At 43.6% G+C, this 26,291-nt stretch overlaps 1 protein-coding gene across 2 annotated transcripts in view; it reads left to right on the plus strand.

Moving 5' to 3' along the window:
* The window catches only part of Osbpl10 (oxysterol binding protein like 10), a 281,475-nt gene that overhangs the window by 206,905 nt on the left and 48,279 nt on the right, over positions 1 to 26,291 (plus strand). For both annotated transcript variants that reach the window (XM_047531595.1, XM_047531594.1), the window contains one exon: positions 6,902 to 7,056. In XM_047531595.1, the coding sequence (XP_047387551.1) occupies positions 6,902 to 7,056 (155 nt within the window). The remainder of the gene's footprint in view (positions 1 to 6,901; positions 7,057 to 26,291) is intronic.

Here is a 26,291-nt window from a genome sequence, read left to right on the forward strand (position 1 = left end):
GATTCCCGAAAAGTGCTCTTCTTGCTAGAAGTCTGTGCTTCCTGACTTTCCTGCCCCGTTTTTTTCTTCTGCTCCTTTTTTGAATTTAAAGTGAATTTGCGATCTTGTATTTCATCTTCGGCAGTATTGCTCTGTCTTCTGGAGAATACGTTGTCTTGGGAACCTTTGTCTGAGTGTGGCTCCCTGATCAACTGGACTGAGACCTGGAAATACTTTAGTGTGCCTCTGCACCCTCCTACGCCTGGTGGCTCCCAGACCTGTCTCTGATGTCATCTCTAGGTTCTGCCGGGTCCGAAACGCTTCTGTTTATGGAGAAGTTTGTAATGAAAATTAATGAAGTGATTTGGCTTTTTGATCCAGGCTTGAGTTTTGCAGTGCTCTTGCCCTTCTTGCTAACTGTTTCAGCAGCTTGAGGAGGCAAAGGCCCGGCTGACCAGGGACTGGGAGTCCGTTTTCCCAGCCCAGATGTGCTCCTCCACATGTATGCCGGAAAGGCAGGCACGAGCCATGCGCAGAGTTGGAAAAGGCTGTGCTCTAGGCGGGTTGCCGCATGGGAGTGAGCCACACCTTTGAAGTCTGTAGGAAGTGCAGAGTACTGTGCTGTCTGTGTGCGGGGTTGGTTATTTGCTTCTACGTTTCAGTTCAGGGAACAGAAGTCAGATTCAGAGCAGACCCATGAAAGTAGAGTGGTAGGGAGAGCTGGGCCCTAACAGCATGATGGGGTCAATGTGCACTTGGAAGAGGACCCTGGAATCACAGCTGTCGGGACAAACGACAGTGGAGCCTGACAGAGGGGCAGTGCATGGCACAGATGCCCCTGGGCGTAAATGAAGACAAAAGACGAAGGAATGTGTAATTGAAGAGAGGAGAACCAGAGCAGAAATTGACCTGCTTTCCTTGACTTAGCCTCCAAAACTGTTTTCTTCCTTATAAGGTTTGTGGGCAAGTGTCGGGTAATAAGTCAGTTGCATTGATCCTCCGGTGATGAGATTCGGCAGAGAGGGTTGTGACTATTATACACACTTTTTTTTCTTGGCTTTTCTGGTCATTTGCATCTTCTCTGCTGTGCCTGCCTCCCTCCCTTCCTCTCTCCTCCCCGCTCTCTTTTTGCATCTCTTTTCTACCATCCAGAATCTTCCTTTGCTTTTTCTGTCCCCTCTTACCATGTCTTTCCCAACACCTTTAACCTGTGGTGAAAATAGATCCCACTTGCAGTTGACTACCTTCCTTGATGTTTAAAAGCCAAGAGAGAAACGTGCCGATTCCTTCAGTGAACAAGACAGTGGGTGAAGGGAAAAACGAGTGTTGCAGACTATCTCGGATGGGTGGATTTTTTTAAAAAACACTCTCCAAAGTTTTTGAGTGTAGACTTCTCCCTAAAGAAAGCCCTGGGGCACTGACACCCTGGTTTTCCATCACAGGTAGGCCTGTGGTTTCAAAGTTTGTAGATGCCAGTCTCCCTCTATCTTAGAAACTCCTTTTATGTTTACTGAACCTGGGAGGCTAGCAGTCCCTGTGCCACAGGAGGAGGGAGGGCTTTCCAGGAGGCCTGTGACAGGCCTCTGGGTGGAGACTCTGTAGCTCTCACAGCGGTTCTGCAGTCAAACCTTTGCCCTTAAAGATTGGTTGGCTTTTCTTTAGGCTTTTTAAAAATCTTATAAAGTGCTTTTATTTCCCCATATGATTTTGCAATACAGTTTACATTCTTTTACTTTTCTTTAGTGCTTGGGGGAAAATATTATGTATGTACATGCGCACACACACACACACACACACACACACCCACACCCCCACACACACACACACACACTAGTAGTAGTTGCATTAAGATTGTCACAAGCCTTCTTAAACCTATTTTTATAGTCATCAAAGTCAAGGATGACATGCTTTTTGACTCCTTCATGATGAAGACAGAGTACACTATAATTTCCTCTGCTTTCCCAATTCACTTACTAAATTTTTGGTGCTATAATATGTAGGCTCTTGCTAATGATAATTTTTTCTTTGTTTTGGCAGTGCTAAGGAGTAAACCCAAGACCTCACGCTTGCCAGGGAAGTGCTCTACTGTTAATATTTTAATATTAGTATGCTGTTTACATAATGTGTGATGACTAATTCTCTTTTAAAATAATTTTGTCTGTGATATTGAGTTATATAGCCATGTTCAGGAAATTATACATAGTCCATTCCAAGGCTGGGACAAGGATGAGTGTAACACCCTCCTTGAAAGGGTACAGAATTTAAGGAGTTCCAAAAATCTCCGTAAGTAAGATAAATGATACTTTAGTGCAAGACATTTTTAGATCAAAATTAATGCAAAAAAATCCATGATGAATAAAATATCAAAATTTTACACCAAGACAGTATCCCAGTCAGTTTGGGCCACTATAACAAAAACCATAGCCTGGGTGGCTTCAGCAACAGAAATTCACTTCTCACAGTTCTGGAGGTGAGAAGTACAAGATCCAGGTTGCAGCCAGTTTGGTTGCTGGTGGAGTCTCTCTTCCTGGCTTGCTGATGGCCACCTTCTTGCTACCTTCATATGGCCTTTCTGGGTGTGTGTGGGTGGAGAGCGAGCTTGGTTTCCTCCATCATTTAAGGAGATGAATCCTACTGGATTGGGGCCCCGCTTCATGACCTCACATAAAACCTTCACTACTTCTGTAAAAGCCTGACTCCAAATCCAGTTACATTGGAGTTTAGGACTACAGCATGTGAATTTAGGGGGACATAAGCATTCAGTTCATAGCAGGCAGCATCCTCCAACAGGGTGGGAATTAGGGATAGGCATGTGAGACCAAGTCTGACTGACACCCCCTCCCATTTTTCCATTAAAAAATTATGTTAAAAATACCATTTGCCTTCATGGCTGCGTTTCTTGGTACTCTTTATACTTTCGCACCAGGGCGAGTGTCTTTGAAAAGTCCTGGCCTGCCCCACGCTGTGCCATACTTACTCTGTGGCTCACCACTGGTACCTTTGCACATTTCTCCCTGTTGTTGAATTCCTCATTCTGCTGCTTACCTTTGTTGGTAAATGTTTTCCAGTAGTTTTTTCCTCCGAGAAGGTAGAATCTCTTCTGGGTCTTTGCAGTTATATGGAGAAGCATAAGGTACAGGAAGATAGGCCAGGCTGCCTGTGTGTAATCCTGACTCTAATACCTTCCAGCTCTTATGCCTCTGTTTCTTCATCTGTCAAGTGGGCACAGTAGTATACCTCATGGGGTCTCCATTACCAGTGGTTGAATTTGTACACATGAAGTGGGTACAGTTGTCTTCAGTGGCTAGTAAAAGTTCAATAAAAGTTGGCCATTTTTACCAGAGGAACCATAACTGGGCAGGAAATGACCATTAACCCCCAACCCCTACCCCATTCCAAATCTGTAGACTTTTATTTGCATTGTCCTGTTTGTTCATCTCCTGGCATTTAGTGTCTTAGTGAAATTAAAGATTCACCTAATTTTTCCCCTTTAAAGTAGTTCTCATTTTTCTGCCTACATGATTGGAAAATTTTTCTGTTTATTCTTGTTATTCAAAAACATTGCTAAACTTCATGAGCTGGGGGTTCATTATGCCATTCTGTCTACTTTTGTATGCGTTTCAAGTTTCAGTAATGAAAAGCTTACAAAACATCGCCAAACTGTGTCAAAGTGTGAATTTCTTCCCATCAATTTTGCTGGAATGTGGTGGATCCTTTCCATCGCCTCAAAGGACTCCAGGCAGCTCAGGACACATTTCTTTGCTGGTTTTGTTTTTTGTTGTTTCTGTTTCATTAGTCTGATCTCTTTTGTTTTGTATCATCTCTATTACTTTCTGTGCCATGATTGTTGTCTGTGTCCTTTGTACGTGTGCATCAGTAGACCTTCCTTATCTCAATGCACTGCTTGTTTGACATTCTAGTATTGATTTTGATTCCAGTTTTTCCTGTTAATCTTAACTATGAATATTTCCTCCTCATTAATTCCTTGATACATTGATCTTCCTTTTTACCTCAGCCTGTTTTCTTCTTCTGACTTCCTGTTCTTGTTTCACAGAGACTGCTTTATTTGTATTAGGCTGAGGATACACCTTTCCTGGTGTTTTCTCTGACAGTTTACATTAGAAATTTTAGAAGTATTCTTTCTCTAAGCCTTTTTTGAGGATATTTCTTTTCACAAACTCTGTACAGTTCTTTTCATTCACTTCATTTTGTAACTTTTCTATTTCATCCCCAAATAAGTCAGGTCTGTCCAGACTCCTAAACCCGTGATCATTTTTTAGAGAAGTTGAACTGGTTTGAGATGGGCTTTTCTCTTGTGTTTATTCACTTGTTCTTAAACCTTTAGAATCTACAGAGTACACAGAAAACTACATTCCCAGCATGCATTGCTACTTTTACATCCTGGTCTTTGTCCCAGGTTGTAGTTCACCACCATCCATTTGGGTCCTGATAGCCATCTCTGGACAATGGTTATTAAGGGGAGGGAAGGACAGAATCAGGATGTCAGAATAATGGAGGAGAACATTGCCCTGAGTACTTATGCAAATCTAATTTCCCCCCTAGTACTTTTTAAAATTTCCTAACTTGTTCAAAAGGATGTTTACTACTTGTGTGATAAAATAAATTTTAAAATTGTACTCCTATATTTGTGGACTAGCCAACCAATATTTAAGGTCTAATCCAATTCCAGGTCTCTGAGGCTGGAGTCAGTCAACAGGACAGGTAAGTGTCTGTCCTTCTATAGCAAGATGGGTGTTTCAAATCCTGGCCTGGTTTTCTTAGTCCAGTTCCATTATTTATGAAGATTCCTCTCATGTTTTAGTCTTCTACCTATAGCCTTTGGGTTTAGTGTTTTGCGTTTTTACCTGTTTTTAAATGACCTCAAGGGCTGCTGTATAGAGGCCCCCCTTTTTTTTTGTCATTTAAAAAAATAGTAACGTGCCATCTTAACCATTTTTATATGTGCATATCTGTAGTGTTAATGTGTTCACATTGTTGTGCAACTGATCTCCAGTGCTCTTTCATCTTGCAAAACAGAAGCTTTGTACCCATCAATCAATGACTCCCACTTCCCACCCACTCCCCAACCCCTAGCACCAACATTCTACTTTCTGCCATTTCAGAATTTTTCTATTTTTAGGTGGTTATGAAACTCACTCTTGGTGAAATTTGCTTTCTGAATGTCTTAACAGTCATTCAGTCATTCATCAAATATGCAGCGGGCACATACTCTGCTAGATCATGTTCTAGGTACTGGGATCACAACCATGAGCAAGGGCACAAGTGCCTTCAAGGAGCTGGCATTCCAGAGAGGAGAGAAAAATAACCAAGAAGTAGATGAGTGAGTCCTGGGAAGAGAGTAAGCAGCCATATGACAGGGATGCCTTTGCAGCTGGGCTGTGGCTGGAGAGGTCCCAGCTCTCTGAGCAAGCAATGCTGAGCTGACCCTGGGCTTACCCGCAAGACCACCTCCCACCTGCAGGAGGACTGGAGGAGCGGCATGTGTAGGGGCTTTAAGATTGCAATGAACTTGGCTCATTCGAGAAATGGAAAAAGTACCAGTGGGACTGGAGCCTAGTGGCACAGGGAGAGGAGAATGAAGTGAGGCTGCAGGCTCTCAGCCCCAAGAGGAAAGCCAGGCAGTTTGGGTTTTATTTCAGTTGCGATAGGAAGACACTTGAGGCTTAAGCAGCAGAGTTATATGATCCGATACTTGACATTCAGAAAGGTATTTTTTTTGTATAAAAATGTACTTGAGTTGAATAGGAGCGCAAAGGTCAACACTTATGCGGGTACACACGTACAGCCTTTCACCTCTGCCCTGTCGTTTTGCTTCCATCAGCTAGATTTCCTTGGTGTGTTAAAAGTTTGGGATACTTGTAGACTTTTCTGTGAGTGACTCCAGCACAGGGCTTCCAGATAGGATTGCTTTAGGAATGCAATACCTGAGACCCTGAAAAGGTTGAGTTCTAACTCACGTGGGTGAGCCTCAACTTCAGCCTCTCTCTTGCATTTATCTGTGATCCTCCATGGAGGACAACCTCCAGAGTGCAAATCAGCTGAGAGTGAGGCCTGTTTATTCTTATGGCGGAATTGCTAGGGGTAAAGAAGTCCACTTCTGGCTACTCCTGTCCCTGTTGATGAGCATAGAAAAAGTCTATAGTAACACATGACCCTTAATACTATCAGAGGAGAAAGTCTTTCCTTGCTCCTCTTAGAGGTTGAGTTGGGTTATAAAAATGCTCTTGGTTTACCAGATGGGTGTTTATAGAAATTCTTTTTTTTTAATGTTGCTGTATTTTTAATACCTTTATTTTTATGAGGTGCTGAGGAGCGAACCTAGTGCCTCACACATGCTAGGCAAGCACTCTATCTTTGAGCTACAACCACAGCCCCTATAGAAATTCCTGGTGGAATGAGTATGTCGGTTCTGAGTGGTGGGGCTTCCTGCATACTGTGCACGGGTCATGTCTGATGGCTGGGATGGTGTTGTGTAACCGCCACACGCATCTTTTCTGAGCCATGATGATGATGGCCATTGGCATTTAAACCACATTATGAGTGAACTCTTTTTGATGAAATCTGACTTTTGGCTTTTTTCATAAATATTTAAAAACATATTCAAAAGACTGCATTAGAAAAACATCTTTATCTGGTGTTGATAAAGCAGCAATGCTTCTGCCCAGAGTTGGGGAGAGAAACAAATTGTGATGAATCTGATCCTGATGTGCAGAAGGGAGCTCATAAGTACGTGATCAGAACCTCCACGTGGTACCTCATTCCAAACAAGCCCCACCCTCTGTGACCTTGGACCCATTTTGAGCAGGTCTCCTCCTGCAGTGAGGTAGTGATATTTCACAAGCTATGAACGTTTAATTTGGATACTTTCAATACTTGGCATCATTCTAGGTCTTTATTTCAGAGAACATCCTGGGATGGCACGGGCCCAAGTCACATTCCACAGAGCAGCTGAAAAATGGGACACTTGGCTCTTTGCCATCAGCCAGTGCCAACATAACCTGGGCCATTTTACCAAACTCCACTGAAGACGAGCAAACCTTCCCACCTGAGCCAGAGGTAAGCCAGCTGTCCTCTCTCAGCCCATTCATGGCTTGTGGTATCTAGCGCTTGATCAGAAGTACAGTGATTATATTTGTAACTTGCTCATCTTTGTTTTAAGAGGAGACAAATTACCAAAGGGAAGTTGCCGGGAGAGACAAAAGCAGCTCTGTGCACGCCTGGCACTCGTCTTGTTCTTGTGTCTGGCTGCTGCCATGGGTGAATTGTGATCCTATCCATGAGGAATCTCCTATTTTCATGGAAATGGGAGTCCTTTTAACTTCAAGTGGGAGAAATCCTAACAGACCCATTAAAATGATGCCTATTGACATGATGGGAGCAGTTACAATATATTATGTCGCTCCCCTGAGCAATGGCTTCTTTGCGTGGTCCGTGCTGATCCAAGCCCCTGCCTCACACGCTCGACTCCCGCATGCTACTGAACCAGGCCGGGGTCGTGGGTGGTGGCCGAATCTCCGTGGGGATGTTGACCCGCAGCCTGGGTTCAGACTGCAGAGGATGAGTACCTGCCTTGTCACGGAGGAGCAGCCCACGCAGACCTTGACCACTGGCGAGGCTCCAGCAGGCTCACAACTCTGCCATCTGTCACCACGGCTGGGCGCTCCCGACTCTGCCTCTGAGGGCAGCTGGAAGGGAGCCAAGGCAGTGATTCCTTTTGCCAATTTCACCTTGTGTCTACAGTGGATGTGTGACTCTTTTTCCTGTGGTGCACGTTCGCTCTCGAGATGGTCTCTAGAACTGGGATGAGACATTCATTAGAGGGGGCTCTTAATTGAAATCATTTTAGCCCCCAAATGGCGAGACACTCAGAATATCTGCGTTGTCAGGTTGAAAGCTCTGGCGCGGTTTTCTTCCATCAGATACTCTTGGTTATCAATGGCACTTTTTCTTCAGGCTTCTTGTGCTTATATTCTCTGACTGTGACTTAGCTTGACTCTCACGAAGGCAGTATCAGTCTGTCTACACATGTTTCATTAGCTTCTTCAAGGGACCTCAGCCAGGGTGCCAAGCAAATAGAGGATGTGGATTTTGAAAGGCATTTGGCCTGTAACTGTGTAAGGAGCTTCAGGCTGGGAAAAAAAAAAAAAAGGCATGTGGCCGATGTGTAAGTGAATTGCACGGTAAGTCTGTGACTGTAAATGGCAGGAGGCTTGCTGTCTCCTTTTGGAGACTGGGTGGGTTGGCGTTTGAGGACAGGGTGCTTAACTGTGAAAGCATTGGGAAAAAATACAATCTCTTTCATTCTCCCCCCACTCCCCCAAAAGAAACTTGAGGAGGGGGGTTTCATACCATAATGAACATATTTAAAGCTTCACTCTAGCGAGAAATTGGAGGAGAAGGCAAGCGAGTTATTAGATCTTCTGTAATCGATCACCTTTTGGTTTCTCATCCCCAGCACCATTCTTGGGCACCTAACAGGGGCTTACAACCTGGTAAGCATACTTGTTAGGGCTGGTGATGTTTCCTGCAATTCCTCCTCAGTGTTTCTCCTGATTTCCTCAGACAGATGCTGCTTCGACCCCTGAGGGTCGAGGGGCCAGGTCTGTTTTTATCTAAAATTGTTGCCTCCTTTGCTATGCCAGTCAGCAGCATTGGCAGATGATAGTATATAATTATTCATCAGAAATAACCAGCTCCCAAGTTCAACTTTTAATAAATGCCCTAAAGGAGAAAAGTGTTTTCCATTAAGTTAAGAATAGTCATTAATTTCTGGTTGTTGTTGTTGCCCTTTATCCCTTTGTCAGAGCAATGTAAGATAGCATTCAGTAATTCCTTCTAGCAGTGAGAGACTCGCGGGTATGATGGTGTTTTGATGGTTTTCTGAGAAGGGATAATTAGAGTTCTTTTGCAAAGATTTCCCTCTTTTTTCCCAAGGACAATGCTGGTAGTCAATTCTCTAAACCCAAAAAGCTACTGTTTGTTGGATACTATTTTTATTTTTTAGGCCATTGTGCTTGGTGTTTTTTTGTCTTAATAGTTGAAGCTAGCAAAATTCATCTGATGGTTTTCCTGTCAAAGGAGAATGTGCTGGGCATGGTGGCACATGCCTGTAATCCCAAGAACTCAGGGGACTAAGGCAGGAGGATTGCAAGTTCAAAGCCAACTTCAGCAACTCAGCAAGGCCCTAAGCACCTTAGTGAGACCCTGTCTCAAAATAAAAAAGGTCTGGAGACGTGCCTCAGTGGTAAAAATCCTCTGGGTTCAACTCCGGTCCCCCTCCTGCACACACACAAAAAAGGAAAGTGTTTCCATAGTCTCCCTTCTGTACAGTCTGGAGAAATAAGGAAGGGGTGAAGTGAAATTCCTAAAGGCTGAAAATTCCTTAGGAGATTCTTTAACCCTTTGGTATAAAGAATATTGTTACTTATGTGAGCAATGGGTGGGGAACTAATTTTAAAGAATAGAATTGTAGTTATTATATTTTAGCTAAATTATTTTCTCCTGGTTTGTCATTTTGATCATGTTTTAGGTTTTGGGAGGATGACAATTAGAATGCAAAAGGTACCACCTCTGCTGGTTCTGGCTCACCATAAAATAACCTACATTGGGAAAACCAATGTGTTTTTAAATTTGGTCTGCTTGATTCCCAGTGGAACAAAAGCTTGACGAATGGTGTGTATCAAATATGTGAATGAGAAAGGAGCTGTGGTTGAATGCAGTAATCTTAACATTTTATTCTGCTGGGGCTAAAACTAAATATGAAAATGAAATATGCTTCCATAATGAAGTGAGCTAGGACTTTGGTTTCTTCCATTAGTAAAACAGGTGTCCAACTCCGTAACACCATTGGAAACTGAAGCTTAGACAGAAGGTTTATATTGTGCTTCCTTTGAAGAATGCCTTGTTTTAGGATGAGAACGGGGACTAGGGTAGGCAGTGTGGACAGGCTTTCAACCTTCACTCTATCCTGTGTGTGTGCAGCTGTGCTGGGGATAGAACCCCGGGCTTCACACCTGCTAATAAGCATGTGTTTTGCCACTGAGTCCCACCCCAGCCCCCTTCCACCCTCTTCTTTTTTAATTTTTTAAATTCTTTTTAGTTGTACATGACAGTAGAATGTATTGTGATGTATTATATATTCATGGAGTATAACTTCCCATTTTCATGGTTGTACATGATGTGGAGTTACAGTGGTCACGTATTCCTGTGTGAACATAGGATAGTTATGTCTGATTTATTCTACTGTCTTTCCTATGCCCATCCCCTGCCCCTCCCTTCCCTTCATTCCTCTTTGTCTAATGCAGTGAATTTCTATTCCCTCTTCACCCCTGCTTATTGTGAGTTAGCATCTGCGTATCAGAGAACATTCAGCCTTTGGTTTTTCCATCCATTTAGTAGCAAATGTTATGATTTCATTTTTCTTCAAGGCTGAGTAATATTCCATTGTGTATATGTACCACGTTTTCTTTATCCATTCATCTGTTGAAGGGCACCTAGGATGGGTCCATAGCTGAGCTACTGGGAATTGAGCTGCCATAAACATTGTTGTGGCTGCATTCCTATAGGATGCTGATCTTTCCACCCTCTTGATGGAGAGATTGGAAACCTAACAACTGCATGTCCACAACTTCTCTTTACAGTGGGTTTCGAACTGTGTAACAATGAGATGCATGTGTGTGAGTTTTGGAAGATCAAGTTCCTTCTGCTGTGCTCCCGGCAGGCAAGGTCCTGAGTGTTCAGAGACGTGGTCAGACGCATTGCTCTGGGGACTTGGTCTCACCTGCCTGGGTGCAAGAAGCTGCTGTGGTGACTGGGAAGGAGCTTCATAAAGGCTGTCCACAATGGTGTGTCCTTGAATTTAAAGGTCTAAGGGACCCCTGACTTCTCCTCCAGTCCTTTCAGTGATTCTGTAAGCACGGAGTTCCCATATCACGTTCCCTTCTGTTGGAATCCCTGAGTGGGTTCTCTTCAGCACCCCATCACAGCTGGCTGGGCTCTGGGTGCAAGATAATGCAGGGCAACACAGTGACCCATCCTGAGTGGCACCTCATACATAACATGAGGACGTATCTGAGGGTCAAATCTTAACTTTTTAAAGTCATTTATTGAGGCATAATTCATAATAAAGTCATTTATTGAGACATAATTCACTGTTAAAAGTGCAATTCTATCAGTTTTAACCCATCAAGGTGTAGAGGAGTTCTTTCACCCACAATTCCCTTGTGTCCCTTGACGGTCAGCTCTTGCCCTTAGCGTTTGGAAACCACTAATGTTTCCCTGTCCCGATAGCTTTGCATTTCCCGGAAGCCATGGGAATGGAATCCTGCAGTTCGCCGCCCTCGGTGTTGGGCTTCCGCTATTAGCATCGTGCATCTGCAGTTCACCCATATTGTCACATGGGTCACACCAGCCTGTCCTTTTTGTGAGTGGTAGCCATGGGATCCACATCTTTTCCATTAACTAGTTGAACACTGGGTAACTATTATTTGTTGATTTTTGTGGTGCGTGGGATGGAACCCAGGGTCTCATGCATGCTAGGCAAGTCCTCTACCACGGAGCTACATCACCAGCCCACATCTGATAAACTTTAAAAAATTCCTCAAATCCTTCATGAGAAGGTGGTAAAAGGGCAGTGATGAAGAAGTGTCAAATATTTGAAACAAATATTTGGTGTGGAGACATCTTCCCTGGCCTCAGGAGAATCCGTACCGTCAGGATCCACTGCAGCCTGTGCCCTGGATCACACTGTCTGCTCTCAACAACCTCCTCATCAGTTGTTCCAGGGAGGAACTTTGCCCAGTTAAGCATCGGGATCACAGTGCCAGCAGTGCTGTCAAGAGACCCCAGCCCCGTGCCTGCAGATCTAGCAGGTTTAGAAAGACCTCTCCTAACGTCCATCTGCACAGAGCACTTGATTGGCATATATATTAGCCAGTTGGACTTTGGTTAGGAATTTTCACAATTGAGTTTTCAAATAAATAAGGTAGAATTCCCTCCTCTACAAGGGAGGAAGATAGTTTTAAGAATAAAGGAGGGTGGTTATAAAAGACTTAGCTGAGTGCTCCCCCAGGAAGGATTTTCCTTTTGGTTGAGTTGTCATTTTAGTACTGGACTTTTGAATCCTTAACATATAAAACTGTCAATTTGAAATACCATGGCTTCAAGTTCAAGCCTGGCCAGGACAATCCCCTCAAACCCATTCTAACCACCACCTAGTCTTTACTTTCATGACACATGAAGGCATATGTAGATGTTGATTAAGAATGTTAATGGGGTGTTGATGTATTTAAGAAACATGAGATATATGTTGTTTTAATCCCTTAGATAATTCTTTTAACACAAAATTTCAATCTTATAGGTTTGTTCAAAATGCTTGCACATGTATTGGTTGTCAACAGTTTGACTAAGGAGTGATGGTCACTAACTTAAAAGATTGAAAATCCCTTTGCTGATTTTCCTCAGAATTTAATTCCAAATGTTTGCTGCATAGGAAATGCTGCACATTATACTCAAAATTCGTTACAAGTAGGTTTGTGGTTGATAGGGTTACCCTCCCCACACCACCCCTCATTCCATCACCGGTTTAGTTACATCTTTTCCCCAGGTTCTCTGAAGCATGGTCTCTGAATCACTAAATCTTAGAACACTATTTAGGGGTCAAGTGGCCACTGCCCACACTGGAGTGGCTAACTGGCCACACATCACAGAACTAGTCAGTGGTAGAGATGAAACTGGTATCTGGACTTCTTCCAAGTTGGTGCCCTTTATACCAAATTTCCTGTATTGGACAGGATTCTCTCAGCTGCAAATAATGTAAAATCTAGCGCTTAGTAGCTCAAGCAATGATGAACTTAACTTTCTCAAGAATTCTGGCAGCAGGTGGTTCTGGTTTGGTATACAATCACAATGACTTTGAAGACAGTTTCTTCCATCATCCCTGCTGTTGACGTACATCCTTAGGCTGGTCGCTTCATGGTTGCATACTCATAAATGTAATTTGAAGTGTTGCGTTTCCATATCGATGTTCCCTTTGGAAGAGGAAGAGATGGGGGATCCTTTCAAGACTGTTTGGGAAGGGAAGCTCCCAATACCCTTCCCCTATTATCTCACAGCCAGAACTGACTCACATGCCCCCTGGAACCTGTGGCTGGTAACAAGTGACTAGATTCCCATGAGTCCCCCTCCCTTGCAGTACCTTGCCTGAGATCAAAAAGGAACAGGGATAGCAACGCAGAAGCAGTGATGGCTTTGGGTGGTGACAGTGTCCATTGTACCCTCCAATCTACCCTCACTTCTCCCAAGATTTGTCTGACATGGCCTTTTTATCTCATAGACCACTTCTTTGAGGACAGATCCCATGTCTGATTCCTTTTTTTTGGAGACTGAAATATTTATGCAAGTATTTGATGAATGTGAAGGATAAGATCCATTGGTAGTGTCCATGACTAAATCTCATCTTTATTCTATGCTCCTTGGGATTCCATTAACCCTGACAGAAGTTAACTTTAACCTGTTAGGTGGAATATGGCTTACATATGCTGTTGGTGAAACAGTCATTAATAGCCATTGACCTTGAGCACTTATCCAACAGGAACTGGATGGTAGTGGTTCTTTTTTTTTTTTTTTTTCCTAATTTTTTTTCCAGATACTGATAGACCTTTATTTTATTCTTTTTATTTTTAATTTATATGTGGTGCTGAGAATTGAACCCAGTGCCTCACACGTGCTAGGCAAGCACTCTACCACTGAGCCACAACCCCAGCCCAGATGGTAGTGGTTCTTAGTGGAACTCATTAAATCCTTTTAGAAGAGCCACTAGGGCATTCCACTTAGATGATGATGTTACCAGTGCTCTGGAAGGGGATCCTTAGTGGGGTCCCAGAGCCAGGCTCTTGGTGACCCAGACAAGGAATTGAGACATGAGAAGTTGGTAGGCAAGGCACAGCTTCATTAAAAGCAAAAGTTTGCTCTGGGAGAGCAGAGGGAGCTGAGCTGCCAAGTAGCTTGAGGCCCTGACTATCCATGGAGATTGCTTTTATTGGGCTGTGCTAGTTCTCCCCCTTCTCCCTTGGGTGGATCTGGGGTTGATTGGCATCTTGATTGACAGCTGAATTTGACACAATTTCTTTATTACCCAGCATAAGTGCCCCTCCCCACAATGCACGGAAGGGGAACAAACCACAATGCTAATGATATGTTAACTAGCAACAAGTTTACAGTAGTCTAGTCCTTTGGGCTATCGTTCATGCCCAAGATGGAGAGTTTCCCTCTAGGGGCTTAAATTCCCCTGTGGTTGTCTGGCTTCTTCCCTTTAACCATAAGATGATACAGTTTCCCTTCACAAGAAGGGCCAGCAGGTAGAGTGTGGGATGAGGGCCGAGGGCCCTGGCTGGAGCTAAAAACCCTTAAGGGATGGCCTTCTCTATGCCCTATCTCCTGCCTAACCCTGGCACTATAGGTATGAGGGATGATTTTGTTGTCCGAATTTCTTCTCCTCTCGCTGTTGGTCTTCAGGGAAAGTGATCCATCCTTCCAGGAAATACATGTAGCTGTCAGACTTCAGGACTTACTAAAAGTCACAAGGACCTAGCTTATGGTGTGTGCTTGAAGATACACTGCTCGCTCTTTACTTTGCTCTGTGACCAGTATAGCACATCAGTGATCATCTACTTTCTTATTCATTTATTCATTCAGCAAACACAATTGAGCTCCTACTGTGCACTGGGCATTGAATGGAGCCCTCCTTAGTTTAGTAGATTTTCATAATCCAGATTTATCTCCGTGGATATTTCACAATAGTTAGGTTTGTTTATATCGTGACGATTAGAAACTGGAGAAATGGCTCTTAGCCAAGGAATGTTCATGAGGTTCAAGACTCTGTAGGTCCTGGTAGTATGTGGCTATGGGCCTACTTGTGGCCTGTAAGCAATTGAAGTAACTATTTGTGAGATGACATGGAATTCAAAGATGTGTTTCTCTGGTACTCAGATAGGCTGTAATTGTACTTCCCATGGTTAAGAACGCCTTGTGATCTTTCAAAATAGAATTTTTCTGGCCCCCTCAATTTTTGGTTCTGGAGATGGAGCCCAGGGCCTCATGCACACTAGGCAAATGCTTTCCCACCAACTTGCACCCCAGCTGGTTCCTTTTCTTTTTTTTTTTTTTTTTTTTTTGCGGTGCTGGGGATTGAACCCAGGGCCTTTTCTAATGACTGAACAGCGTAACCTGACACACAACTAAGCCTAGTGAGCATTTTTCAAGAACTCCTTGGACTTGGTTTCTGGAAGCTTTCTTGAACTCCCTGACTACAGGGCACGGCAGGATATTTCCCTGTGCCATTTTGGGCAGGGTGGGGGGTTCATTTCAGTGTATGCTACTTTTTCTTGGTTTTCTTTCTCTTTCCATTTTTCCTTCCATCCTTTTCATGAGCAGAGATGAGGTTTTCTCCTCTTGGCCAAGTGCTGGCCTTTATAAAATAGGAGTGGAGTTTGGTGGCGGGTCCCAAATCATGCCCTCACCAGTGGGATGTGCCTGGGGCCCTTAAGGGTTTTGACGCTGGCTTTGGGTGAGCGAGGTGGGGGGCAGCCTCAGGAGCGTATACCTCTCCTTCTCTTCTCTCCCCTCCCCCACCGGGCCAGTGTAGCTTTGTGACATAAACACCTGCTAGAGTGTTGGGCAGGTAGCCACCTTGGATTTGCCAATTGTGAGCTGGATCTCTATGAAAAAAATCAGCACCAAGTGGTCTGATCTCTCCTATCCTGCAGCAGTACCCAAAGGACTAAGCACTTTGAAACTGGTGAATGCAAAGGGCTTAAAGCACTGCTGCGTCTCGTGTGGGTTTCCCTCCTCTCTCCCCCTCTCTCTCTCTCCCCACCATTCCTGTTGCCACGAAGGGAGAAAGTCAGATCTGAACCAGAGGCGAAGCGTTGAAGAGATTGTAGCGATGTGGTATGGACATTTTTAGTATTCTGTTGCTTTGGGTACTTACTCTGCCCCTGTCATTGTGGCCCCAAATTTCACAACTCTCTCTTCTTCTGCCCTGTTTGCCTAGACCTGGGAAACCAGATCTCAAACATCAGTGAGTTTTGCACCATCTGCCTGGCTTACATTTTTATTTGCCCAGGACGAGTAACTATTCTCAAGGTGATTTATATGCTGCTTCTGATGACATACACTTTCTGAAGATGGAAAGCCAACGCTCTGTGATTTATGATCTTGGGGAGAGCACATTAGGGAAGAAAAGAGTAAAATGTTTCTCATATGTACTTTGGCTTTGCCTGGCTAGTCGATGAACTCTTGTCTCCCTTTTGCAATTGAAACTGATTTTCACAGCATTGCAGGGGCTTGCTGTGTGCTAAACCATAATTATGAGCTTGTAATTCTTCCAATAATGATGATAGGTGTGAGCAACTAGGTAGGCAGTGGGGGATGTGTGCCTGGGAGAGGGAGTGAGCTGTGGAACAGCGTGTCAGTTCTGACAGTGTCATTCAGAGTCTGCGGCTATGGGACCTGAACAGCGCCCCCCCCCCGCTTTTTTTTTAAATTACTTCTTCAGGTGTAGATGGATGCAATACCTTTATTTTATTTATGTGGTGCTGAGGATGGAACCCAGTGCCCCAGGCATGCAAGGCAAGTGCTGTACCACTGAGCCACCCCAGCCCCCGAACAGCCACTTCTGAAAGACTTGACAAGTGGTGCTGCGACTGCTCAGCTGTCCAGCCTGTCCTCGCCCTCCCCACACCCACAGCCCTCCTTATCCTTGCAGATATGAGCAGAGCCAGGACCGATGGATAGACTCCATGCAGGGAGAGCAGCCTGGTGTCACGTGATGCTCAGTCGCCACAGGCTTTTCCTTTCCTCTGGTGATGGTGCTCCGCCATCCTCACTCAGGGCCCCAGCTCCCTTTCTTGGTCATTCACTGTGCACAGCCAGCTAAGCATGCCGTCCTGTGACCCACGCCGTCCTCTTGGGCTACAAAGGTCCCAATGGATCACCTCATGACTAATATGCATAAGAGGAGTGGCAGAACACAGCCAGTGGTAGAGCAGTTGCCTCACATGTCAGAGGCACTGGGTTTGAGCCTCAGCACCACATGAAAATAAATGAATAAACAAAGATAGTGTGTCCATCTACAACTAAAAAAAAATTTTAAAAAAGAATACAGCCATATGGAGGAAAAAGCCATAAATGAGAAAAATGAAATTGGTCATAATTGAGAACCATGAAGTACTCTTCAGATGGCCCCAAATCTCCCTCACATTTTCCTTCATCTCATCAGAATTGTTTCCCTTTTAGAAGACTAAGAAGTTTATATAGCTTTTTTTTTTCTTATTTAAAACTAATATTGTAAAAGTACGAAATCTCAACTTGTAATATATAGCGTTTAACACACATTTTTTTTTTTTTTTTTGTGCTGGGGATCAAACCCAGGGCCTTGTGCTTACAAGGCAAGCACTCTACCGACTGAGCCCAGCCCCAACACGCATGGTTTTAAAACAACCCGTGACTTGCTCTGGGAGTGGACCCACCCTGTGAATGACATTCTATTTTGGAGAGTATGTTTCAGAGGCCAGATATCTTTTCAATTGCCTGTGTACTAAAGTGCAGAACTCGCTCATAGTTTTGATTTAAAAAGAAATACATTACATAACTCAGGGAGAAAACAACTGCTTTGGGGATGTGAACTTTTCTCTTAATAGATTGATTCCAATTTCACATATAGCATTGAGAGAAGAAAAGGAAGGGACTTGCTTTTATGTTTACCTGCCTTTAAAAAAAAATCCCGGTACAATGAATTTTAGAGCTACAAAATTTGTTTAGAATGGAATCCTATACAGAAATCTCATACTGGGGAGTTCCTTGCTGATTTTAGATATTCCTCTACTAGGGCAGTGATTCTTCCCCAGGTGAGTCGGGAAGCCTTGTATTCTGTAGAAGTGAGGGATGGGTGCTCGTGATGGCTCCTGAGCAAGTCTTAGCAGAATTCTTTATAAATCTGAGTCCTCACCTCACAGATTCTTTTGTGTTTGTATCCTTGGAGAACACATATTTCTTGATGAAGCTATCAATTCATAGGTCATAAGATCCAAAACAACAGTAGGAGAGAGAGATCCTGTTTGAGATTCTTTGTATATTGAGATGAGTTAAAAGTTCTTCAAAGTCCCAGAGGTTGTTCATGGAAGTGCACTTAAGTGATTGCATTTCTGGGGTGGTAGGATGACAAGCTACTCTTCTCCTCAGCACTGTAAGCTGCTTGAGGAGGGTTGGGATGGGCATGATGTCTCTCTGGAGTCTGGCAGACCACTTTGAACCCACACTCTTCCCATTCATGCCTGTAAGAACATAAGCATGCATATCACCAGTAGTTATAAGAGTGATTTCCTGATGGAAATGGGGTGAGGGGGGTATGAGATCATGTATTTCCAGGGTTCAACTCAGTGCCTGGCATGCGAAAATCAGACCTTATTAAAATTGTTCTTTGGTTTTTTTCTCATTCATAGATAGGAAGTCTTTTGGGGAACTCTTAATACCATTTGTTGTGATGCTACTCTGGGGTTCTTAGGTGAGGTCCAGTTTGTCTTTGGAGGAACATCCTGGGTGTAAACAATGGTGTCTGACATTTGTATGGTGGGGTGTGACTTACATAGGGCTTCCAGGCTGGAGATGTGGCTCTGTGGCAGAGCTTACCATGAATGTGCAAGGCTCTGGGTTTGAATCCCAGGATCACAAAAAAATAGATAAATAAAAAGCAAAATCAAAGGGCATCCATTGATAATTTAGTTAAATATGGCTTTTCCAGATAAAGCTAATTTAATAATCATCATAGTAATTTTGTGTCTGGTGTCTTGCCTACATTTTCTCTGACAAAATCTAAAATCACCTGACCAGTTGGCAGTGCCAGCCTACATCAGTGAGCATCCATAGGTGGGAAGCCCTGGCTGATTTTCACAACATACCCCAGATTTGTGAGGCAGAGGAAGTCTGGAATGTAGACAAAGAAATATAAGTAGCCTGTATTAGTTTTCTGTTGCTGCTGTAACAAATTCCCACAAATTCTAAACTTCCATAGGTTAGAAGTCAAACACAACTCAGTGGGCTAACATCAAAGGTATAGACAGTGTTCTTTCTTTCTGAAGAGACTAGAGGAGAATCTGTTTCCTTGGCTTTTCTAGCTTCGAGAGGCTCCTGCATTCCTTGGCTTTGTGGTCCCTTCCTCCATCTTCAGAAATGGGAACCTTGCATCTCTTTGACCCTTCTTCCATAGTCCTGGTTTCTGACTTCTCTCTCTGCCTCCCTCTTTCCCATTAAGGACCCTTGTGATTGCATCAAGCACATCTAGATAATCTAGAATAATTTTCCATTTTTAAGATCAGCTAGTTAGTAACTTTAATTCCCCCATCATGTAACTTGACATCTACAGTCCAGGGGATTAGGACCGGGACATCTTTGGGCCATTATTCCATCTCCTACAGCAGGTAACTTGGCCCCAGCATTCACCAAATATATTAGGTGTTCTGCAAAAGTAAGACTGGGATTGTCCTGTGGCTTGAGATCGGGCAAGTTGTTAAATTGCTCCGGTTGAGGAAGGCATGGCTCAGCTGGCTTCCTTGTTGGAAGAAAAGTAACTGGCTCTGCTTTTTGTACGTGGCGCACCTCTTCACACTTGCTTTTCCAGGTCTGTCTGTGCTCATCACTCCCACCTTCTCCCACTGCCCCTCAAGAGCCTCAGAATTAAACCAGAAATGAAACCCTTTGTCTCATCTTTGAGAATCATAGTTTGGCAGGAGGAGGGTTTTAAAAATTACCATAATGGAAAATCATCATGTTTAAAAAATACAATATGGAATGTGCGTAGGAAGTCAGAAGTTTAAAAAAAAAAAAAGAAGAAGAAGAAGAAGAAATAGAAAATCTCCTGTCTTGACCCTTTCTTTTAATGCTGCCCTTAGAGGAGGGGCTGCTGCGTGTCTCTCCTGGGAAATTTGCACAGCAACACACACACACATTCTTGTAAAAATATTTTTACTCCAATGGAATCACCCTATAGAAAGTATTCTCTGGCTTTTAAATTTGTGTCTCAGGTGTCTTTCCATGTCAGTATGTAGAGATTGTGTGCATTCTTTGGAACATCTGCACAGCCATTTCATCTGATGAATGTCTCCTAGTTTGTGGAGTTACGTATTAGACGTTATTTAACCCATAATTAACCAGACCCTAGGAGGAACATTTAGTTGTCCAGTTTTTCACTGCAAACCATGCCCCACACATGTATACTTAGGCCAATGTGTCTTTTATAGGGAAACTTTCTAGCAGTGGAAATTTTAGTGAAATTAAGGCAAGTGTGAGAATTTAAAATTTTGATAATATTCCTGAATTGCCCTCTAAGATAAGCCAGTTTATGTTTTGCTGTGATCCTGTACTTTTGCCATCAGTGTTGAGTGCTTATTTTTTTTAGTTGAGAAATACCTTGTTTCTAATTTCTATTTTTAAAGTTATGGACAAAGTTAAGCACATTCTCATATTTGTTAGGCATTTGTATTTTTTTTTTTTTTTTGGTCTTTGATGTGTTATTCACAGCCTTTTCACAGTTTCCCACCTTGTGGTTGAACTTTAATATTTTCTAAGAATCCTTTTTATCATCAGGTCATTATATCACATTCTTCATAATGGGGAGCAGTATTTTCTTGCACTTGGGGTGCATTTGTAGAGAGGTCAGAGACAGTGACAATAAGCATGATCGTAATGGCCACTGTAAAATGTTTCCACACAAAGATCCCTTGCCTTCAGTTGCTTCCAGGGTCAGATTCCCCTGCATCCTTTCATAAGTTAGCATTCATTTAAAATTAGGCCCCAGAATTTTAGGTCGTGGTCTAGGGACCTGAATTGCATGAGCCACCTAGGTAGGTCCGCGCGCTGGCTGCTCTGTGGAGAGGTGCACTGCAGAATATACACCAATGGATCCAAATATTGATCTCTCCTGGGAATGTCATCGAGCCAGACCTGAGCAGTCCCCTCACTGAGAGAAGTGACATCATTACCCGCCACTCACCTTCTTGCTGGCCCTACTTGTCTCTCAGAAGCAAATATCAAAATGCAGAGACACATTCTGTAGAAGTTCTGGTTAGGGACCATCTATCCCCATCCAGGGTCTGATGTTGCTGGTTTTTAATGCAGTTTCCTACAGTATATTTATCAAGTTGGAGGGGGGAAAAATACCAATAGATTTGTTTCTTAAAAATAAATTCTAAATGACAGAAGTTAAACCTTTTTTTTTGTTTTAAAGACATCGGATGGCATGATAAAGTACTAGTTCAGTGTCAGCCTCCAAGAGTCGCATGGTGTGGGTTGTTTTGAAACTCAAGTATGTGTTTCACAGTTATGTTTTAGGAATAGAATGAGGATGTGTTGTTCAGGAGGGGAGAATTCTAACGAAACCTCTACCCAAGTGACCAAAAGCCTAGCTTGGAGAGTCGTCATTGGGCTATTTTATGCTGCAGAGATGGAATTTCTATGCATCATAATAATTCACAGGAAAACTGGAATTTAGTATTAAGAGGAATATAGGTCCTACCTGATTACATGGAGACCTTAAAATTCATGTTCTTTTTGAGCTAACTATAATCGCACAGTCCTGATCATTAATAGTACTGCCACATACTGTTCCCATTACCCTAGGCTGATTACGGCTGTCTCACAAATTTCCCCTTGAAAGTTTTCACTGAATGAAGCATTTAGGAGTGGGGCAAAGTAAAGCATGCTAATGTGACAGTTTTTAAAACGGAGGACATAGTGAGCCTCATTTGGATTTTATGGCAATGGAATAACATGAAAAAATTATGAATTGCTGTGATTACCCTCTTAGATCCTTTATTCAACTCACATTTGAATAAAAGTACAGGGAGACCTCCTTTTACTATTCTCTGTCACAGGGGCTAGAAAAATGGACACATAATACAAATTTAAAAGCAGAGAAAATGCTCTCTATTTGAGCCAAAAGGCATTGAGGGGGATTTAGAGACTGTAGCTTTCACAGAGCATCGTTGGTGCTTCCTCTCTGTGGAATTGGGAGCTGTTTGTTTTGCCTTGGGTTCTTTATTTCTGCAAAACACTGGAGCCTGTTTTCTCCCAGATACTTTTCCTTGGCTTGTTAATATTTACAGCAATCTGGATGGACATCATTGGCATCTACCAGAGCTATCCTTAAGAAAAGTGAAAAGTCTAAAATTGCCTAAGCTTTGGTTTCTAAAATCCCTAGCTCTTGGTCTGCTTGTGGTACCCAATCACTGGTTATTTGGGAGCCAGTGGCTAGTGATCCAGAAACTCCACCTTGTGAAACAAAATGGGGCAAATTTGCTGGATTTTGGTCCTCAAAGGCTGGGCTGCTCCTCTGTATACGTTACGTGCGTGGCACATTGGAGGTGCTTAGGGAATGTGTGTTCTGTGTGGCCTGGGGAGAACCTTATTGCAGAAGAGTTCTTAATGCACGACGCCTTTTCCATTATTCATGATGCAATCCCTTTTGGCCTGCAACGAACAGTAAATGCCTCTTGCTTTTAATGACTTGTAAATCAAAACTGTTCTGTGGTTTGCGATGCCACTGGTTATTTCATTTGTGTTATCGTACCCTTCTGAAATTTCCACTGAAGAGAATCGGCTGGGAATTTCCAGGCGAGAGATGTAAGTGATTAAAATGGGCACATAAAATTCAAAGTCAGAAGTGAAAGACCAGTTGGCATGGCATGGATGAGAACACCATCCCCCTTGTCCAATCAAGGTTGATAGCTTTCCGAATCACTTCTGGAGTCAAGGGAAATTGCTAGAACCTGGTTAAATGTTGAGCAAACAATTTCCTTCTTCAACTTGTGCCTGTTCAAGTTTATAGGGGAAAGTTTTCCATTTGTCCGTGTTTGGATCCCCCTAGCAGCCAGTACACAGCCATATCCACACTGGGTGCTCTTGGCTGGGTTTGACAGCCACCTCCTGTCCTGCCAGCTCTTCCCTGGAGGCAGCCTCCAGCATGTCTGCTGCTTTGCTGCTCCTCTGGGCCCCATGGCCTGGGATCCTTAGAGGAGCGCTTAAACACCAGGCACATCAAAGTCCCCTGGAGGGAGGACTGGCTCAAACACTGTGTTCTGAAGGGGCAGGGGGAGAGGGGGAAAGGGGTTGCTGTGTTTGCTGATTTAGAGTTTGTTTTGCAACTTGAAAAAGTTCTAGAGAGCTATTGCACAATAGTATCAACGTGGTTAATGCCACTAAACCGTACACTTAAAAATGGTTTAAAAGAGATTTCCATTTAAAGTGACACATTGTCAAAATATATGGAACTGTGCACTATATCTGTATATTTGGGATATAAATTATGATTCTTCAATCAAAAGAATAAAAGGCAAAAAAAAAAAAAAAATGTAGGTTTCTGACTATCGTCTGGCGTGGGTCCTGGACTCTGCTTTTCTGTGCAGCGGTGCTGACACTGCAGTCTGGGGACCACACATTGAGTTGACCTGATTTAGAGCTTTTCTGTGCTGCCACTTGACGTACCCTCATTGTCCCCACCCACTGCTTAGAGTTCAGGTCCATAACCACATAATTTGTGGGAAAAGCAAGGCAATTTAGTAATTAGTGGCATTGAGTGTGGAGTCTGAAAGAATCAGTTATGTGGTACCATCGACTCTAGTCTCCTTGTGTTTACTTTGAGTAAAGGCATTTACCATCTGCAGAATTAGAAGAAATCCATCACCCAGCACAGAGCACAAGTCAATAATGTTAAGCTGTAGCCTCAGAAAGGCAGAATTCTGTTCTCAGAGTGCAACTCTGGTTATGATAGAAGCAAATCACCGGTAGTAGAATTCCTCTGAGTTTTAAGGCCCAGGATCATTTTATTACTGGCTACAACAACTACCTTATTCTGTTTTATTTTGGAGCTGGAAGTGTTTGTAAAATGGTTCTTCTGTGCTTCATTAGGAATTTTAGATTTTAAAAATCACCCTCCTCTCCCTGAACTTTGCATCAGCAAGAGGTTAAGCACAGTTAGAGGTGGCAACAGTGTGTTTGGCCCCAAGTTAAGCTTACTTGTGGGGTTTCAGAGGAGGGACGGAGGGCTCCTGCCTGGGGTGTTTGAGCCGACATCATGGCACAGGTACTGGCTATTCAGAGAAATGGCAAGTGGTGTAATGAAGAGAAATGAGAGACACTAAAACTTTAGAGAAATGTTCTCTCATGGCACTTCCTGCCATGATGGAAATGTTTGCTGTCTACAGTGTCTAATGTGGTAGCCAAAAGCCACCTGTGGCTGCCGAGGGCTTAAAACCGTGGCTAGTACTCTTAAGGAACTGCTTGTGGCCCCTTCCTCCACAAGTGCAGGAATTAGGATTTTTATTTAATTTTACCGCGACTGTTCCATGTGACTGGTTACCACTATCAGGCAGTGGAAGTCAAGAGCAGAGCTTGAGAAACACCTACAGTTCTTTCTCAGTATTGGTGTGGGGGATTGGTTCCAGGACCCCATCCATGGATACCCAAATCCATGAATGTGCAAGTCTCTTGTATAAAATGGTGCAGTATTTGCATATAATCTTTGCATAATCCTCTACATACTTTGAGTCATCTCTGGCTTCTTATGTGTCATACAGTGTAAATGCTACGTCCATAGTGCTTATACTTTATTGTTTAGGGAACAATGACAAGAGTCTGCATGTATTTAGTATAGATAGTTATTTCCCCCCCTGAATTTCCATCCAAGTTGGTTGAACCCCTGTATGTAGATCTAAGAGAGGGCCCATTGCATCCTGTGCTCCTTCTTGGCAAGAGGAAATTTAGGTGGGGAGCAGGAGGGTTTGTGGCGCAAGTCAGATTAGGAATTCTTCAGTGTTGGGTTGAGTGGACTTGTTTGTCTGTGTGCATGTGTGTTGCTGGGCATGTAACCCAGGGTCTTGCTCATGATAAACATGTGCTCCACCCCTGAGCTACACCCCCAGCCTCCCACTGAAGACTTCTTATCAGAGGAGAGGATGTTTGGGGAAGAATGTTCTGGTATAGTACCATGTGGAATCTCTGAGGAGTAGGGGTCCTGGGATGAACCATGACCTGGGAACCATGTGCCTGAGGCCTTAGCTGTGATAGCAGAGGAGACCAGGACGCAGGTGGGCCTATGTGAGGCTGCTCTGGTGAGGCCACATGAGCAGAGATGTAGGGAGCAAATCATGAACAGACCCAGAGGAGGAGGAACAATACTGGCAGGGGCAAAGGCCCTGAGGAGAGCATATAATCTGTACCCCGGGAACAGAAGGTGGCTGGCAGGTTGAGTAGGGTAAACCAGGAGGGAAGCTAGAAGTCCACAGGGCAACCTCCTAGAGGACCCCGTAGGCCACAGTCAGGACTTTGAAATTTCCTCTGAACAAATCTAGGAGGGTTTTGAGCATAGTAGTGGACTTGGACTGGAGTTGGTCACCTCTGCATGAGCCTCTCTGATCACCTTCTGCCTGGCCTTTGTCGCGTGATCTTGCATTGTGTGTCCTTTCATTTTATATTTAAAATAAAGGCGTTATTGAGATACGATACACATGCCATCCAACTCATTTTCACTGCACCCAGCATTCAGTGGACTTTGGTGTTTTCACAGGTGTCGCCACCACAGCCAACTCTAGAGCATTCTCGTGACCTCAAGAAGACACCCAGTACCCTTTAGCTCTCTCCCCATGACCTCCGTCCTCCCAGCCCCTGGCGACCATGAATCTACTTTGTCTCTCCGGATTTGCCTGTGTTTCACATAAATGGACTTATCATATATGTGACTGGCTGGCCTTTTAAAGTTGTGTGTGTGTGTGTGTGTGTGTGTGTGTGTGTGTATACTCGAATTTCCCCCATTTTTATTTGATTTTATTCACTCATTACTTTAAAAATTTTATTGACTATGTATTATAAACTATCCTTTCTGTTGGGATCCTAGAAATGAGGACCTGAGTCAGACAGGTTTCTGTCATCAGGGAGTTTGGGTTAGGGTAGGCCAGCAACCACAGGGCCACTTCTCTCCTCAACTCCTGCTGATACTACAGATTGATCACATGGCATTCTTTCTCCCTAGTCCCGGAGGCGGCCTCTCAACCCATGGCCTTGCCTGGGCAGCACTGAAGAATCAGTGTCCCTCCACTGAAAGGGACTTGACATTCCTGGTCCCGTCAGCATGTTGCAGTTGCGTAACTACAGCTTTATAGGTGCCAGAATGGAGGTGCACTGAGTGCAAGGGGATTCCTTGGGGGATGGAGGCCTCACCTCTGCCCCTGTGAAATGTGGTAGAA

This window comes from Sciurus carolinensis, chromosome 17 (assembly GCF_902686445.1).
Source record: "Sciurus carolinensis chromosome 17, mSciCar1.2, whole genome shotgun sequence".
Lineage (NCBI taxonomy): Eukaryota > Metazoa > Chordata > Mammalia > Rodentia > Sciuridae > Sciurus > Sciurus carolinensis.